General features: G+C 44.4%; 1 protein-coding gene across 3 annotated transcripts in view; it reads right to left on the bottom strand.

The window, feature by feature from the left end:
- Positions 1-11,223, bottom strand: part of prkcaa (protein kinase C, alpha, a) — a 155,317-nt gene extending 144,094 nt beyond the window's left edge. For all 3 annotated transcript variants that reach the window (XM_042103080.1, XM_042103081.1, XM_042103083.1), the window contains exons 1-2: positions 10,862-11,223; positions 9,431-9,462 (exon numbers count right to left, since the gene is read on the bottom strand). In XM_042103080.1, coding sequence (XP_041959014.1) covers positions 9,431-9,462; positions 10,862-11,031 — 202 coding nt within the window. In that variant the 5' untranslated portion in view covers positions 11,032-11,223. The remainder of the gene's footprint in view (positions 1-9,430; positions 9,463-10,861) is intronic.
- Positions 11,224-16,544: the final 5,321 nt, after the last annotated feature.

Below are 16,544 nucleotides of genomic sequence, written 5' to 3'. Positions count from 1 at the left end.
GTTTCCAAATACTGCACTTTAATTTAAGAATTTAATTTAAGCTGCAAGAGTTACACTTTCTTTCTTTGTGTGCCAAAAAGGGGCATACGTTCCTGCAGATGGCAATAGTACACATTCTGCCTTTTATGCCAAATAAATTAAAAGATTGTTGAAATTATCAATGTCTTCCCTCTTGCTGTATCAAAATCTCAACTGTAGCTTCCTCAGACAATAATGTGCTTTATGTGAAGTCAAATTCAGTTTGTGCATTATTACATGATAACTATTCTTTAAATACTCTAGCCTAATTGTGGATGATTAAGCTATATGCTGAAATATGTTTCTGGAGTGTTAAAGATTAAAAGAAAAAATAACAACAAGAACCGTACCGAACCGAAAACCGTGACCCAAAACCGTGATACGAACCGAACCGTAGATTTTGTGAACCGTGCCACCCCTACTCAGCATGAGACAGCATTTGCAACATTTGCTTGTTCAGGCTACTGCAAATATTTGCATAAGAAGTGCGAATGCATGATGATGTTAGGGACACGGACATTAACACTGGGATTTGTATGCAATGCTCTGCTCTGGAACATCTCCGGTATCATTACACAGAAGCACAAAATGACACTCATTTAAATTTTACAATCAATTAAACTGTGTGGGGCACATGCATGCATGCACGCACACACGCACGCACACACACACTAGTCCACTCCTCATAAGGGTTAAGCCCACTCCTCATAAGGGGTAAGTCCACTCCTCATAAGGGGTAAGCCCACTCCTCATAAGGGGTAAGCCCACTCCTCATAAGGGGTAAGCCCACTCCTCATAAGGGGTAAGCCCACTCCTCATAAGGGGTAAGCCCACCCCTCGTAATGGTTAAGCCCACTCCTCATAAGGTAAGTCCACTCCTCATAAGGGGTAAGTCCACCCCTCGTAATGGTTAAGCCCACTCCTCATAAGGTAAGTCCACTCCTCATAAGGGGTAAGTCCACCCCTCGTAATGGTTCACTCCAGGCCAGGAGGGCAAAGTGATTTATTTCATTTCAGCAGGTTCTACCCTGGTTTCACACTCCACTGATTCCCTGTCTCATCTGTTCACTAATAGTCAGGATGCTGTACTTTACTGTTGAGGACATTAACCGGAAGTGTGTGTGTGTGTGTGTTCTTGATAGTTGACAAAGCACTTTCACATCTATCATTCTCTCTTTCATCACCAATCCCTTCCTCCCTCCCTTCATCCCTCTCTCCCCATCTGAGTACCGTTTTCATCCACCATCACTCAGGCCCCAATAGAACACCTGGCACTCGACTCAGGGTAATTTCCATAATGGCCGTGTGCACGTTTAGCGCTAGTGCTGGTGTGCGCGAGGCAACCCAGACTCCTCCGCAGCCATCACATCTGTCTGGCGGAACAGACCACATCCGGGCCCTGATCTGGGAACAGCAGCGGAGGGAGGGGGGCTAGAGTCCAGAGTGATTCGGGGGGGGGGGGGGGGGGGGGTCCTGAATTCACTGGGGGGAAAGAGAGAGAAAAGGGAAACGAGAGACAGAGAGAGAGAGAAAAAGAGAGAGAGTGCTACTGTGTTGCCTGGCCCTGAGGGATTTGCTAGCACAGAGCGGCGTTATCACAGGCTCGCTCCGCAGGCCGGCCTATTCAAATCACACCTCTAATCTGCCTCCACTCTGGCTCTGCTGCGGCCTGCTAGAGAGCCACCCGGGAGGAAGAAGAGGGGGACGACGGAGCTGGACAGTGGGAAAGGGAATGAGGGAACGGGAGAGAGACAGAGTGAGAAAGAGAGAGAATAGGGAGAGGGATATGGGCAGGAGTGAGAGAGAGAGAGAGAGAGAATAGGGAGAGGGATATGGGCAGGAGTGAGAGTGAGAGAGAGAGAGAGAGAGAGAGGGATATGGGCAGGAGTGAGAGAGAGAGAGAGAGAGAGAGAGAGAGAGAGGGGAAGAGGGAGAGAGGGAGAGGGAGAAAGGCAGGGACTGATATAATCTCAATCCCAATCCCATCATCCCCAGCGAGTGCCTGTGAGAGAGCAAGCCTGACCTCGAAGGGATTACTAATCCAGCCCAAGGGGAGGTCACTGACTGTCCCCTGTAATCCACATTTCAGAATGGGGGAAAAACCTGAACTTTCGAAGATGACCACCGCTATGAGCCTCTAAAAAGAGGAATAAACATTGCTTTGTTTGGATTATTATCAGGCTTACCCTTTAATACAATACAGATTATGTCTTCATCCACAGGGGAACAAACAAAGTGCACTTTTTAAAAGTATACTCAACACCACCACATCTCCTCCCGAGCCTGTCTCAGCTGTATTTAGTCTAATAATCAGCCTACATTAATAGTGTTTCAGGGTACAAACAGATTATAGAACATCCAAGTAGAGCTAAACCTGCAATCCTGAGCTTGTTCTCTCAAGCCTGCATAAGTGGTCCCGACTCTTCCATTTCATTCACGGCGAGCGAGCAAGCGAGCATGACAAAGCACTTACACGGTGAGGAACTCCCATCTGACAGGCGCACAAAGGGGACCAGGGACACAAAAACAACAGCAGTCCAACCCAGGGCTAGAGAACGCTGTGAGACTCGCAAAGGCAACTGCAGGCCAGAGTGGAGATGGGAGTGTCGGGGGAGTATAACTGTATGTGTGTGTGTGTATGTGTATGTGTATATGTGTGTATGTGCATGTGTATGTGTGCATTTGTGCATGTGTGTACGTGTGTATGTGTGTGTGTACAGTATCTGTATGTGTGTGTGTGTGTGTGTGTGTGTGTATGTGTGCATGTGTGTATAGGTGTATATGTATATGGGTGGTTTTTATGGTGTAAGACAACACCAGACTGGGAGTCTTGAACAGATAAGCCAGTCCTGATCTATTGCTCCTTTTAGAGGGAGTTTCTACAAAAAGACACAAGGACACATAGGAGACAGAAGAAAACAGAGATCAAGCATTCGCTTGTCTGTGTGTGTGTGTGTGTGTGAGTGAGTCTAAGAAGAGTGTGTGTGTGTGTGTGTGTGTGTGTGTGTGTGTGTGTGAGCGTGTGGGTGTGCGTGTGTGAGAGCGTGTGTGTGTGTGTGTGTGTGGGTGTGTGAGTGCATGTGCGTGAATGTGTGGGAGCGTGTGGGTGTGTGAGCTTGTGGGTGTGTGAGCATGTGGGTATGTGTGTGTGTATGTGTGTATGTGTGTGTGTGTATTCCTAAAGAAGGCTTTAAATTCTTGGGCTGAGCGGACTCCTGGAGGAGGGCCAGAGATTATATAATGGAGCGAGTCCACACTGTCAGTCTCTGACCCCTGCTCCGAGGCACGCGTTACTAAAACAGACACGGACCGGCAGCAAGGCCATGTCACCGTCGCCATCAGCAGTCCAGAGAAACGGCCACGGGAACATGAGCATTTCTCTGGGCCTGCTCACGAGACATAAACAGAGCATTTCTCAGGGCCTGCTCATGAGACATAAACAGAGTAGGAATTCCACAAGCACTGTCCAGTCAAACCTGTACGTTTCAAGAGCTTGCTCAGAAACCGAGGCGGTCAGACGGAACGGAGATACCGCGTGATGACAGAGAGGTTGGACAGACCAGCGAGGGGCTATGACAGGACAGGTGATTGCTGGGCAAACCCCTGCAATTTAGTCAGATGAAGGGTTGTTGCAAGAGAAACGGTAAAGACTGCCTCTATCTGTCTCACTCTCTTTCTGTGTCTCGCTCTCTTTCTGTATATATCTCTATCTCTCTCTCTCTCTCTCTCTCTCTCTCTCTCATCTGTCTCTCACACAATCATTGCTTCCTCTATTTCTTTCTTTCTCTCTCTCTCTCTCTCTCTCTCTCTCTCTCCCTCTCTCCTTCTTTCTCTCTCTCTCTCTCTCTCTGTATATTAGGAGACTAAGAACAGACTTGCCATGAGTAAATGTTGCCGACCACAGACACATGTGATGTAAGAAAACCTCAGTGGCCCGTGACTGATCATGTAGACAGACGGGGGAGAGACAGAAAGTGAGAGAGAGAGAGAGAGAGAGAGACAGTGAGTGAGAGAGAGACAGTGAGTGAGTGGGTGGGTGGGTGAGTGGGTGAGAGAGAGGGGGTAGGACGGCACTGGGAGGGAAGGTCAGGAGGAAGATGAACATTTCCTGTTGACACTTGGCTGCTGAACACAGTTTACGCAGAGCGAGTTCAGTTTGGAGTCTGTCTGCCATCGTTTGTCGCTGTCTCATACACAGACCCAATGAGATACAATCATAACACACTCACTCATTGCCCACTTCAAACTGACTTGTATCTCTATTCTTCCATAACCCTGACTAACTAGAAAAGAACCACAGACATTAGCTAAACCATTTTGGTACGACATACCACATGCATTTACATGTCTGTGTGGGCTGCAATCACGCTATGCTATGATGATCAATTCATCTGATGACTATATGACAGCCTAGCTTTCCATGTGTTCTAGATTTCTTACGCCTGCCTGTTCAATAGGCCTAGAAATGAGATGTATGATTAACCATCATGAAAAAAGTAACTTCATATGTCTCAGAGACCAGAAAAACCCATTATTTCTGGCAGCAGGGAGAGTTGCGTCGGGCCTTTGAGGAGATGTGTTATGACTTGTCAAAGGAGCCTTCAAGCCTGTCCCCCTGTCGATCTTACAGGCAGGCTTCACCGGGTGCGTACTGTAACTGAAACGTTCCGTTCGCGGCACGTAAAAATAATTTTAGAAGACTGGCACATATATATATGCTCCGCTATCACGTCTGGTGTAGCTAGTTCCAGTGATCATAGCGGAAGCTAATTGTTGCAGCAGACGCAACAGGAACGGAACGCTCCAGTGACACGTGCCACGGCGTAGCCCCACTGTTCCTCTCTGAATCTCTTCTTGTCTCCGTCCATCTCTCTCCCTCTCTGAATCTCTTCTTGTCTCCATCCATCTCTCTCCCTCTCTCAATCTCTCTGTCCATCTCTCCTCCCCTATTTATTTTTCTCTCCATCAAAAACTGCATGCCTAATAATAGCCTAACCTAGACCAACAGTCCAGCTAAACAGTCAGCCAAACAGTGCTTGTTTTTGCCACACCCAGAGGATCTATATGGATTAAGAGTTTTCTAAACACTGTATCTGGCACTGACTGCTGTTGAATGGCTTCCAACTCGCTTGTATCGCTGTAGTTTATTAGACCGTCATGGTGGTAGGAAAGCCGTTTTGGTGATGAATGACTATGTAGACTCTAATGCACACAGATAACATTTTGGGCCTAGATTTAGTGCACTGCACAACAGTGTGTGTGTGAGAGAGAAAAAAAAACTAATTTCTCATGTTGTCAGCTATTTGTAGAGAAGATAAAGTTGTCTGGAGGCAGTTCAGTGAAATGAGAGTCTCGGAGTGGCACGGCTGGCTGTGGGAGCCAAAACAATGGGAGGCGTGCGAGCGAGCAGGCCAGCTGACTAGACACCTGCGTGCGTACTGGACTAGAACCATATGCGTGCGCACTGCCTGGAGTTTCCTTCAAGCCCTGATTCCTCATACGGCAGACATAGGCGCCCACATGAGTGTGGTGAACTCCGCTTTCGATGTTCGATTCCATAAGATTCCACTGTTTTCAACACAAATCTTTTGCCGCCAGTGCGTAGATTACGATTCAGCTCTTTTTTTGTTGCCACAAATCCATAAAATCCGATGTTTATCAGTTGAAAATGTCGACGCTGGAGTGTGCGTAGGCAAGTGGCAGAAAGTGTCGGCGCCTACATGCACGGTGCCTGAGGTTGGGGTGAGGGGCTCTACCAATGTTGGCCCACTCAGTCTCAAAGCTGGGTGTTCATTTACAGATACGAGGATGAAAGCCACACTCACAAGGTGTTTCGATGTAGTAATATCACAAAACAATTAAGATAAACAAACCAAGTGCTCTGGAGTGCTCCCAGGCAATTAAAGCCAGCACTCAAATCAGACAATAATGTGGCCTAATATCCCTGGACCTGGACCTGCTGAGAAATAAGACTTCTTCACCAGGAGTCAGATACCCAAATGAATTTCGCCTGGCAGCAACACGTCAGCACAGCTGATCATAATTAAACACTTCTCTCTCTCTCTCTCTCCCTCTCTCCCTCCCAGCTCTGCTCCTGTCTTTCAATTTGCTCGGCTGTTGTCTCCGCCACCGATTCCAAGGCACCTGCTCAATAATAGATGTGAGAGGCAGGTATTTTTAAGCAGGCCCTTTGGCTCGGAGCAGCACAGCTGATACGGCCCCTTGTCGCGCCTCCATCTTAATTAGGGAGCAGATCGCACGCATTATTTATTCAACAGACACTGGGCCTGATTTAGAAGAGAAGAGAGTGTAAGAGAGCCAGAGAGAGAGGGCGGAGGGGGCAGAGAGAGTGCAATCGGCTCACGGTGGTAAACACAAGGAACTACGGCCACTTCAGATCACTTCCATTATACCATATTACTGGCCGTGACATCTATTTGGACAAAGTGATAAGATGGAAAACTACAATTGGATTAAATGGGAGTGTATAACTAATAGATACGCATAAAGTATACTGGTTAACTACTATTATACTGGTTCTCACATCCACACACACACCGAATTACGAGACTACAGTATAAAGTACAGCCATGCTAAATGCACCGAGGTGAATTTTGGACTTAACAGTTTTATGGACGATCTCATTTTGTTGTGGCTTAAGGGTGCAGTTCAGTTTTGCAAAGAGGTAAGGTTTGCTCTTTTAGAGGTATGATATTCTACCTCTCTGGTCTCGCAAGAAAATTCGTCTCAATCTCCAGCAGTATCTCTACACACGAGGCCGCGTCCAGCACAGACGAGGGGCCAGCTCTAATCCAAAAGTCCATTATGGGAATGCCCTGAAGAGGACTCCCGGTCATTGCTTCACCTAAAGTGCATTCAGTGCTTAGTCACCATAAACTATTCAAAAGTAGGTAAACTGCACCACGCCTAGACACTGTCAACAACGTTGCCCTTATCTCTGACATATGACTACTTGTTTAAACAGAGGACCGTAAACCTTTACACAGGCTCAATCATTCTCTGGTAGACTTGCTGAAGTTTGTATGTGTGTAGGAAGGTGTTTATGGCAGAGACTTTGAAACCTCTAAGACCTGAGAGACATGACACTGACACATCCACCACCATTTACACCCTGAGGCTCTCAATCCATACGAATGCCTTTGTGGCCTTCTTTGTTTATTTGTTGGAGAAGAAGAGGACTACCTCACTGGAGAAGAAGAGGATTACCTCACTGCCTAAGGAATGTCAGTGCAGTGCAGTTAAAGAATGCTACAAAAACCTGCAACTCTGTTCTAAGGTTCATTACATAAGGACAATGCTGAAGACGGATGCCAGTGCACACCTGTGCACACGAGAGATCTAGCGTATCAAGTCAACTTTTGTCTTTAAGTCAACAAGTAATTTCAGTAACGCATGCTCACTGGGCAGGCTGCCAGTAGACACCAATGTTAAGAAGCAGCATATTTTTATCTCTCTCCAACCCTCACTTCCCCTCCCCTCATTTCCATCGCTCTAGCACTCCTTCCTGAATACATCCATGTGTGTCTCCATCGTAACATCTACATTAGCGCATTTCTTCATATTAAAGAAATGTGCTGAACGATGCAGAAGACAATACAGTAATAAACCCCGTTGGGACAGCTAGGCTAGTAGTGCCTCTCCAAGCACCACCACCACAACAACAACAACAACAACAACAACAACAACTCCAGCAGCAGCAGCAGCAGCAGTATGTCTGGCCTCCCGCCGCAGGCATTTTTTAGTTGGAGATGGAGGAACATCAGCTCACGCTGTGGCCACAGATAATTACAGTAATTATTCTTTTCCTTCCCTTGGCCCAGACTGACTGTCAGCGGGGCTGGAGGTCCTTTGTGAATGGAACGAGACAACACACAGCAACCTGTAAACGCTGTTGTCTCTCCCCAGTGTCACTGTTAGTGTCTATTAAAAACGTTTACAAACATTTTCTGGCTAGATCCTACAGTTTTCCCGTATGTTTCAGTGTATAAGTTGCCGCACAGCACTTTTTTGGGATCAGATAAATGCAGTGTTTTGTTTGTTTTGTAATGTGCCACAGTAGCCCCTTGGATTGTGAGTATAGCCCAGCATCCTATGGAGAAGTGGCAGTTGGCTTGTGCTTGACGAGCCAGCCAACTGATGGGTGAGTCATCCCTCACAGGACGAGCGTGCGGGATTTGATTTGATTTGCTGTCAGTCCAGCCAATCTTCCCCGAGAAGAACACCTCCCATTCAGTTCAATTTGGCAGCAGGCGGATAAACAAGCACGGGTGACGAGAATTTAGGAGCCCAGAAGACATAGAGCTATTGCCATCTAAACACAAAATCAAGTGAGGCTACACAAACCAATCTGTCAATCAGCCTCACCACCAAACAACCATCCTCCCGTAACAATGCTGAACAGTCTCTTTCAGGAAACAAACACAACCATCACTGACACTGAACAGCTGATGTAAGATGCGTTACACAATGCATCCTGCGCTGGCTATAACTTGTAATGAAGTACAGTAAGGCCCCCGCTGTCATCCGCACAACCATCCTGGCTCAGAGCCACTAACGCCCTGTTGAAAGAAACATGTTAATTTTCCAGTGTCCTAGGTGTCAAAACCTGCCGCATCCCACGGCGCGAGCTGTTCACGGACGCCGAGCCTCTGAGGAGAGACGTCGCAGGGGGTGTTAAAGATTTATTTTCTGCACACAGAGCTTCAGCAAGCTGTGAATCACCGTCTGGCTCGACTAATCAAGGCAGTTTGCGGCTTCATAACTTGCAAAGGATGCGATGCTCCACCTTAACTCTACCCAGTGTAAAGAAGATGTGAGGTTAAGATTTTAAGACAACAAGGCCTTCTTTTGCTGTGTCAGCATCAGTCATTTCCTCAGAGGGCGCAGGGGTCTACTAATGTAGCAAATGTTTTATTAAACGTGTAAAGGTCACAGTTTGGGATAACCAGGCCTTCTTTTAGCAATCTCACCTACCTGTGCTGACTTTTCAGGAACTTTTGAGCATTCTAGAATATCTCTCAGAAGCATAATTCTCTAAACATTTCTGTGAAGTGTTTCTTCTGCCTGACATGAATCATGAACCACTACAATCACTACATATCCTGCCTCATAAGTTATGCGTGAAAGCATTACTGAAACAGATACTGAATAGTTTAACATGGCCTGTATTGTGCACGTACAACAGGGAGACGCCTTCCACGTCAAAGGTCTTTTTCTCCCTTGCAGTCTTATTCACAATCACAGCCTCTTCATTCACATTTTTTCAGGTGTATAGGCTGCGCAGAGACATGACCAACTGATCAGAACTGTACTTTATTGAACCATCTTTACCTGGGAGACATGAGCCAGGCAATGAGGTGAGGCTCATGCATCAATCAATTCAATCTCTTACCTTGGCACTGAAATCCTTGCTTGCCAAATCCCCTGAGGAGAGAGAAAGAACAGGGGGAGGAAGAGAGAGAGAGAGAGAGAGAGAGAGAGAGAGAGAGAAAAGAGTGATACATAGGTCAGATGAATAAGCGCATGTACTGCCACAGAGGAAGAACACAACTTCCTAAATCCCTTAATGGGCTTTTAGCTATCAGTGGCTTCTCTCAGACTAATAATCTGAAACAGTTAAAGCGTTCTTCTAGACTCATGCAGAATTCTACTATGAGTCATATTGGCATTTACAGTCTACATTATTCTGAAGTGATTTCAGACCCTAAAACATATATTAAACAATAAAACATTCATTAAAGGTTATGTGAAGTACTTAATATTGTACAGAGAAAAGTTTTATTTTATTGTGAACCAGCGGTCAAGAATATTTGAAGCAGTGAGTGTAGACAAACTTTTAGCAGGTTCTATTTTCACCATCAACATTACAAAATTTCCATTACTTTTCAAAAAGCTATCATGAAATTTTCATGACTATTTACGCAAGTCAATTTCTTTCACTCAACAGGTTAGGCCCGATTATTGAATACAAAATTAACAGACTGTTTTATTCCCTTTCAAAGCTATAGTTAGGCTGTGTCAATATGCAAACTTGTGTACATGTAGGTTATACTTAGATCTCCTTTACATGGTGACAGTAGGCTACTACGGTCTTTGATTGTTGTCCTAAACAACTGAATGTGCCCCATGTTTTGAATGAAAGAGGCATATGAAGCTGTCATTCTGTAGTAGCCTAACTCCAAAATGATGTGGTCATCCATTGGTCGTCCTTTGGCCCAGTCGAATTCACTCGTGTTAGCTAGGCCCACATATTTGTTTTTGACACCATGACCTGTTTGCCTCGCCAGCCACATTACATTTCAATACCTCCGTCCATAGTACAAACTACCGTTCCAATATACACACCCCCTTGCCTTGACCATGGCAAGAAGCAAATAAGGGTGGGTCTGTGTGGTACATGTAAATTCATTCGTTTTTAAAAAAGTATTCGAAAGCCAAAAAAAGAGTACTGGTATTGCCCAGCTTAGATGAAACCTAATGAAACAAAACTGAAGTTGAACATGCGATCAGACACGCACATCATAACTACATTAAATGTCAAAGTTCTGACATAATTTCTTTCCAAAGGAATGGGTGTCAACGTGTTCGTTTCTTGCTACCAAACAGGCAAGGTTGGCCTTATACATAGTTTCCGTAATGCTACAAAATATTCCATAGCGCAAATGTTAAGGTACGGTTCACTGCACTTTAGGAACGCTAAGGACGACCGTAGTGTCTCGTGAGGTTAAAAGCAAAACTTGATAACAAATGTGGAAGATTTCAGGAACGTAACGTTGCGCTTGTTCTATTCAACAGGCTGTTTGTAGAAAGCCGATACGCTTACCAGATGAAGTCAGTGCAGTGGCTGCAGAAAGTCGGTTGTTTGAAAAATCTTGCGATAAATTTGTGGTTCTTCACTTCATGGACGTTCTTCTGCTTCAGCGCACCTTTGCGAGCGAATCGATTGACCACGTCCTCTTGAGCGGACTCGTTGGCTTGCATCACATCTGCCATATCATAAAGAATTTCTAGTATTGCTCTCAGACCAGTTTGAGGGCTTTGATCTGTTTAGGTATATTTCTGCTTCTTGCGTAATTGCTGAACCGGCGGTTGGAGTCTCAGCTAGAGTGTACCAGTAGCGCCCGAACTCAGTGAGGGTTTGCCGTACTGTCGCTACAACTACTTAATGACAGCTTTCACTGTACGCTTTCCTTCCTTCTTGCACTTGAGGTGACGTCAGTGGCTTTACTCCCTAAGGGGAGGGATATGCCCTGTTCCAGGAACATTTTTGCAGCTCATTGGTACCACCTAGTGCTTGATACTGGGAAGTTCCTACATGGAAGATCTAGGCTTCTGGTATGTGCTCAGGGGGGGTCTGAAATTGCTGGGAGGGAAATGCCAAGTGAATTGTTGCCACATTCTAAGTTATTTATTCTAATTGAGAAAAAAAAAACTGCTGGATTTATGTTGTTATGTTATGTGTTATGAAAACTTTTGCCAACAATGTTAGCTATGTGATTATCTAAGTGTTCTTTTTGCGAAGGGTCATGGGAACGCAATTAAATGGTGACACCAAGACATCCCATGTGTTCATTTGCCTTACTGGTTCAGTAGGTGCTTCACAATGATCTTATATGACACTGTTGGATAAATGCATTGCTGTGGCAAAATGCACTTCAAAAGTTTGGTGTCACTTAGAAATTGGTAAAAAAAATTCTTGGTAGAAAAAGGTAGAAAAAGGGTTCTCCAATGTATGTTTTCTCAGTTAGCCTTTTAATTCAGATTATTAAACAGAATGTGGCTTTAGAAGATTGGATGAAGGGCAATGTAGATATTGTATTAAAGTTTAGCCATTTCTTTCTACAACAGTCGAGAACCCTTTCGCAATTATGTAAGCACACAATGTAATCTGAAAACTGCTGCTGTGATTAAAAAAAACAAACAATACAAATGATCTCAGCTGGTATTCTGTCTATAATGGATTGGAATGGAAATTTCTAAATGACCCCAAACTTTCGACCGGTAGGGTAGGTCAGTTCAACGTAATAACATTGTGTTTGAAAGAAAAACATGGGTTTGCTTATTTTCATGTTTTGTGGTTTAGTAACTGTGACAAACCCTATTTTGACTATTTGAACACAATACGGTTGTATTTCATTCAAAACTAGACTGTTTTGTAACTGTAACTGTAATGGTTTGATAAATTGGACAGCCCTGACTTTTATTTTTTACAGTGTATGTTGTCATCATGCTATGTCTCAGAAAGTATTTTACATTTTAAAACTTGTAACACTTAGGTATTTTGATACAAAATATGACAACATTCCATCATCTCAATCAAATACAAATTACAAAATAATATTTTGTATTCGTATTTTAAATACATGTATCAGAAATACTGCCCATCCCTGAAAATCGGCACCAATAACACCACAGCTCCGCACAGGAAAGGAAGAGCAGATGGGGCCCTCAAGTGGCAGCATGTGCTTTCCACTATCGAGAGACCTCTATCAGAGACTTTCTAATGAGGAGACACAGCACTCAAAAAATACTCCATAGAAATGCATGGGGTTAGTTTGTAATGCCAATATGGCAGTTGTCTACACATATCCCACCCCTTCCTCGGCAAAACGTCGACATGTGAATACATTGAGCCAATCATGTGGTGTGATGTGAATACATTGAGCCAATCATATGGTGTGTTGTGAAGACATCGTGCCAATCATGTGTTGTGAACTCGCCGCTGGAGCAAGGTTGGTGTCGTGAAGCCTTGCACACGCGCATTTCTGCCGAATAGGATGCCTGATGAGCGCCCAAAAAGCGTTGCAATATGGCCGCTGAGTGGAGGGACTTGCCTGAAAGGACTTTGCCTCTATGCCCATCACTGCCTCAACAGAGTAGGTTCAGTGAAGAGAGGGGCCCAGAGAACAGGCAGCCAGAATCACCAGGAACAGCATGGACTGCAGTGTGCTGACGGGCTGCAAACATGTGTTCAATCTCCGGCCTCTGGAGTCACCAGCCAATACAGCCAATACAGCCATTACAGCACGGCTACTGTGACCTGGTGGCCACAGAAGGACAGCGAATCCCAAAATATGTACATGAAGCCAGAATGCACGCATCAGCGGAGTGACCTACTGCAGTGGCACTGGTCTCTGCTGAGAGGTGTGTGTGCCCATCGCTGCCTCACAGCTGAGAGGGAGCCCAATCGTCACAGAGAGCAGCCAGACAGCCAGAATCATCTGGAATGGCAGGATCATCTGGAATGGCAGAATCATCTGGAATGGCAGGTTCATCTGGAATGCCAGAGTCATCTGGAATGCCAGAGTCATCTGGGATGGCAGGATCATCTGGAATGCCAGAGTCATCTGGGATGGCAGGATCATCTGGAATGCCAGGGAATGCAGTGTGATGGCTGAACGAAAGCACATGCCTTTCAGGTGGCCTCTGGAGTCACAGATTGGAGTCACGGTTGGGGCAGCCGTGGCCTACTGGTTAGCGCTTTGGACTTATAACCGGAGGGTTGCCGGTTCGAACCCCGACCGGTAGGAAGCGGCTGAAGTGCCCTTGAGTAAAGCACCTAACCCCTCACTGCTCCCCGAGCGCCGCTGTTGTAGCGGGATTGCTTGCGGATTCATTCCCCTAACCCTAACCCAAGGTCAAAGGTCAAAGGTCAAACTACTGCCTTACCATACCCTTGTCCTAACCCTAACCATTCGTCCAACATATTTCCATTGCTTGTGTGTGCTTCTGTTCACTGTGTGCTGAGTGTGTTTCACTAATTCACAGATTGGGATAAATGCAGAGACCAAATTTCCCTCACGGGATCAAAAGAGTACTTATACTTACTAAGTATAAGTACTGACCAAATGAGCAAATGAACTAATGACCAAATGAGCAAATGACCAACTACACCTATTTGAGCACTGTATATGCTTCTGAGCACAACACAAGAAAAGTGGTTTTGCAAGCATGAAAACTATCTGGTGCAGACATGTGCTAAGCTAAACTGTGCTAAGACATCATAAATTGTGCTCATTAGATAACACACAAAACTGGCGACCAATGTGGAAGAACCCTGAACAAACAACCAGACATTAGTGGCTCAGGATTTCTTATGGGTACATAATAATCTAAACACAGAACGCACAAATATCTCCATAATTTGAATGATTAATCAATTCGGAAATGAAAAGTTATTCGGAATATCAAAATTGCAAAGAAAAACATTGTCCCAGTTCATTAATCTCATGTGGCAGTCATTGTCAACATATTAGCCAAATATTACTCCCCTATTTGGCTTTTCGGCAATATAAATATATAAGCTAATATATAGGATGTTGTAAAGGCCCTGATCCAGCCCCCAGAGAGCTAGAGGGTTAATTGGTGGCTGTCTCTGTTTTTGAGACTTTGCGGGAATGTTTGCGACCAGATAGTGAAGAACACATGTGATCCAGCCTTATGTTATGTAACTGGTGCCAGGAAAACAACCTCCTCCTGAATGTTACGAAGACCAAGGAGATGTTTATAGATTTCAGGCGTGATCAGCATAAGATTTATCAACCACTTATGATCAATGACTCAAGTGGAAAGGGTAGAGACTAGAGAGTTTAAAATATCTTGAAGACCTGACTTGGACCAAACACATTAATTCACTGGTGAAAAAGGGTCATCAGCGTATTTTCCACCTCAGACGCCTCAAGTACTTCAAGCTACCTCAACAACTACTGAAGAACTTTTACAGAACCACCATTGAAAGTGTTATCACTGGGAGTATAACCATAGAGTATAACAGCTTGGTATGGAAATAGCACTGAGCTAGACCGTAAAGCTCTGAAGAGAGTAGTGAGATCAGCTGAACGTACCACCAGAAGTGCCCTATCCAACCTACAGGAAATTTACATAAGGAGATGTCAGTCGAGAACAAGAAAAATGATCAGGGATCCCAGTCACCCCAACAACTGCCTCTTCTCTATCCTACGGTCTGGAAAACGTTACCGCTGCCTGAAGTCCAACACGGAGAGAATGCGGAAAAGTTTTTACCCCCAGGCTATCAGGATTCTAAATGAGGATTGTAGCAGGAGCACCAGCATAGCCTAAACACTTTGCACTTTGGACTTTCTTTCTTTATTTATTCTTCTCCCTTATATTATATCTCCTTTGCACAGTCTTGGAGTCAGTGGAACAAGCATTTCACTGCATTTATAGGCTACCTGTATAATGTATGTGACAAATAAACATTTGATTTGATTTGATTTTTTTTATCCACAGAGACGGTACACAGGCCACCAGCAGGGGGAACCAAAACAGACAGCAACTGACTGAAAAAGATTAGGTGATCAGGGGAATAAACATCATTGAGCATCATCATACTGTAATATGGTTTAACCATACGGTTCAGGACCTGTTTTCAAATATATCCATTTTCATTTCCATCATCAAAATAATGAAGGGCCCACATTTAGACACAAATTACAATGGTATTCAAGTCAAGTCAAGTCAGTTTTATTTATAAAGCGCATTTAACATGCACATAGTGCAACCCAAAGCGCTCCGAGTATTCAGTTGTGTTTAGATTGTAATAGTATTGAGAAATGCATCTACATTTCCTAATGCAACAATAAATCTGGCATTTTCAGCACGCATCTGAAGTGAGTTAATGAGTGGAGAGGTTGGAGCACTCACTGAACAAGAGAAGCCCTGCTACAACGGTTTGCCCCACACAGCTGAATCAGCATGATACAAAAACGAAAGGTACATAGTTGAGCAAGGTTGTCTTGTTTTTTTTCTGACAATGGCAGTATGCTCCAGAATGTGATGAAAAGAAAGCTTTTTGTTTAGTAAGGAGCACTTACAGATAATGAATTTGAAAAACTAAGTTTAACTCTCTGGAGAGGAAACAGAAAGATTGGAATAGGACAGCTCTTGGTTTTGTGTTAACTTGCTTTGCATGACTGTACTTGTAGTTTAAACAGTGAAATTATCTTCAGGAACATCCAAGGATAAATTTCATAAGAGTTAGACTCCTCTGCTAGAAACCAGTGCCTTCATTGTACTGTAATTTCTGTTTGTCAGAAAATGTTTTTCTTTGTGGATTGCCTCCTACAAACTTAATGAACAGTGCTGTCCTAAGAATTTCAATATAGGCAGAACACATCTGTTCACATCATGTTATATGACATCTGAGCGGTATACTATGAAGCGAGATTAGTGGTACGTTGACCATGAAGCCTGAGATGCATTCAAATTTGAAAAACAGAGGCAAACGTTCCAGGCTGACCTTTTCAATCAGAATGTTGTGTAAATATGATCAATTGTTCACTTTAAACTGTGAACAAAATGGCAAGCAAAAAAGCAAAAGTCCCAAACGGTGCCTCTGCTTGCTCAATGTGAACGTGAACAATCTCCACATGCTCCAACAACTCCTCTGTACATTTCATAGAGAGAGGACACAGGGTGAACTAATGGCAAAAAATGAAGTTACTGAAGTTACAAGTTACTCTTCAACTCTGAGTCAATTTGCTTTT

The sequence above is a fragment of the Alosa sapidissima genome, chromosome 9 (assembly GCF_018492685.1).
Source record: "Alosa sapidissima isolate fAloSap1 chromosome 9, fAloSap1.pri, whole genome shotgun sequence".
Taxonomy (NCBI): Eukaryota; Metazoa; Chordata; class Actinopteri; order Clupeiformes; family Clupeidae; genus Alosa; species Alosa sapidissima.
This window is presented reverse-complemented; position numbering and strand designations above follow the sequence as displayed.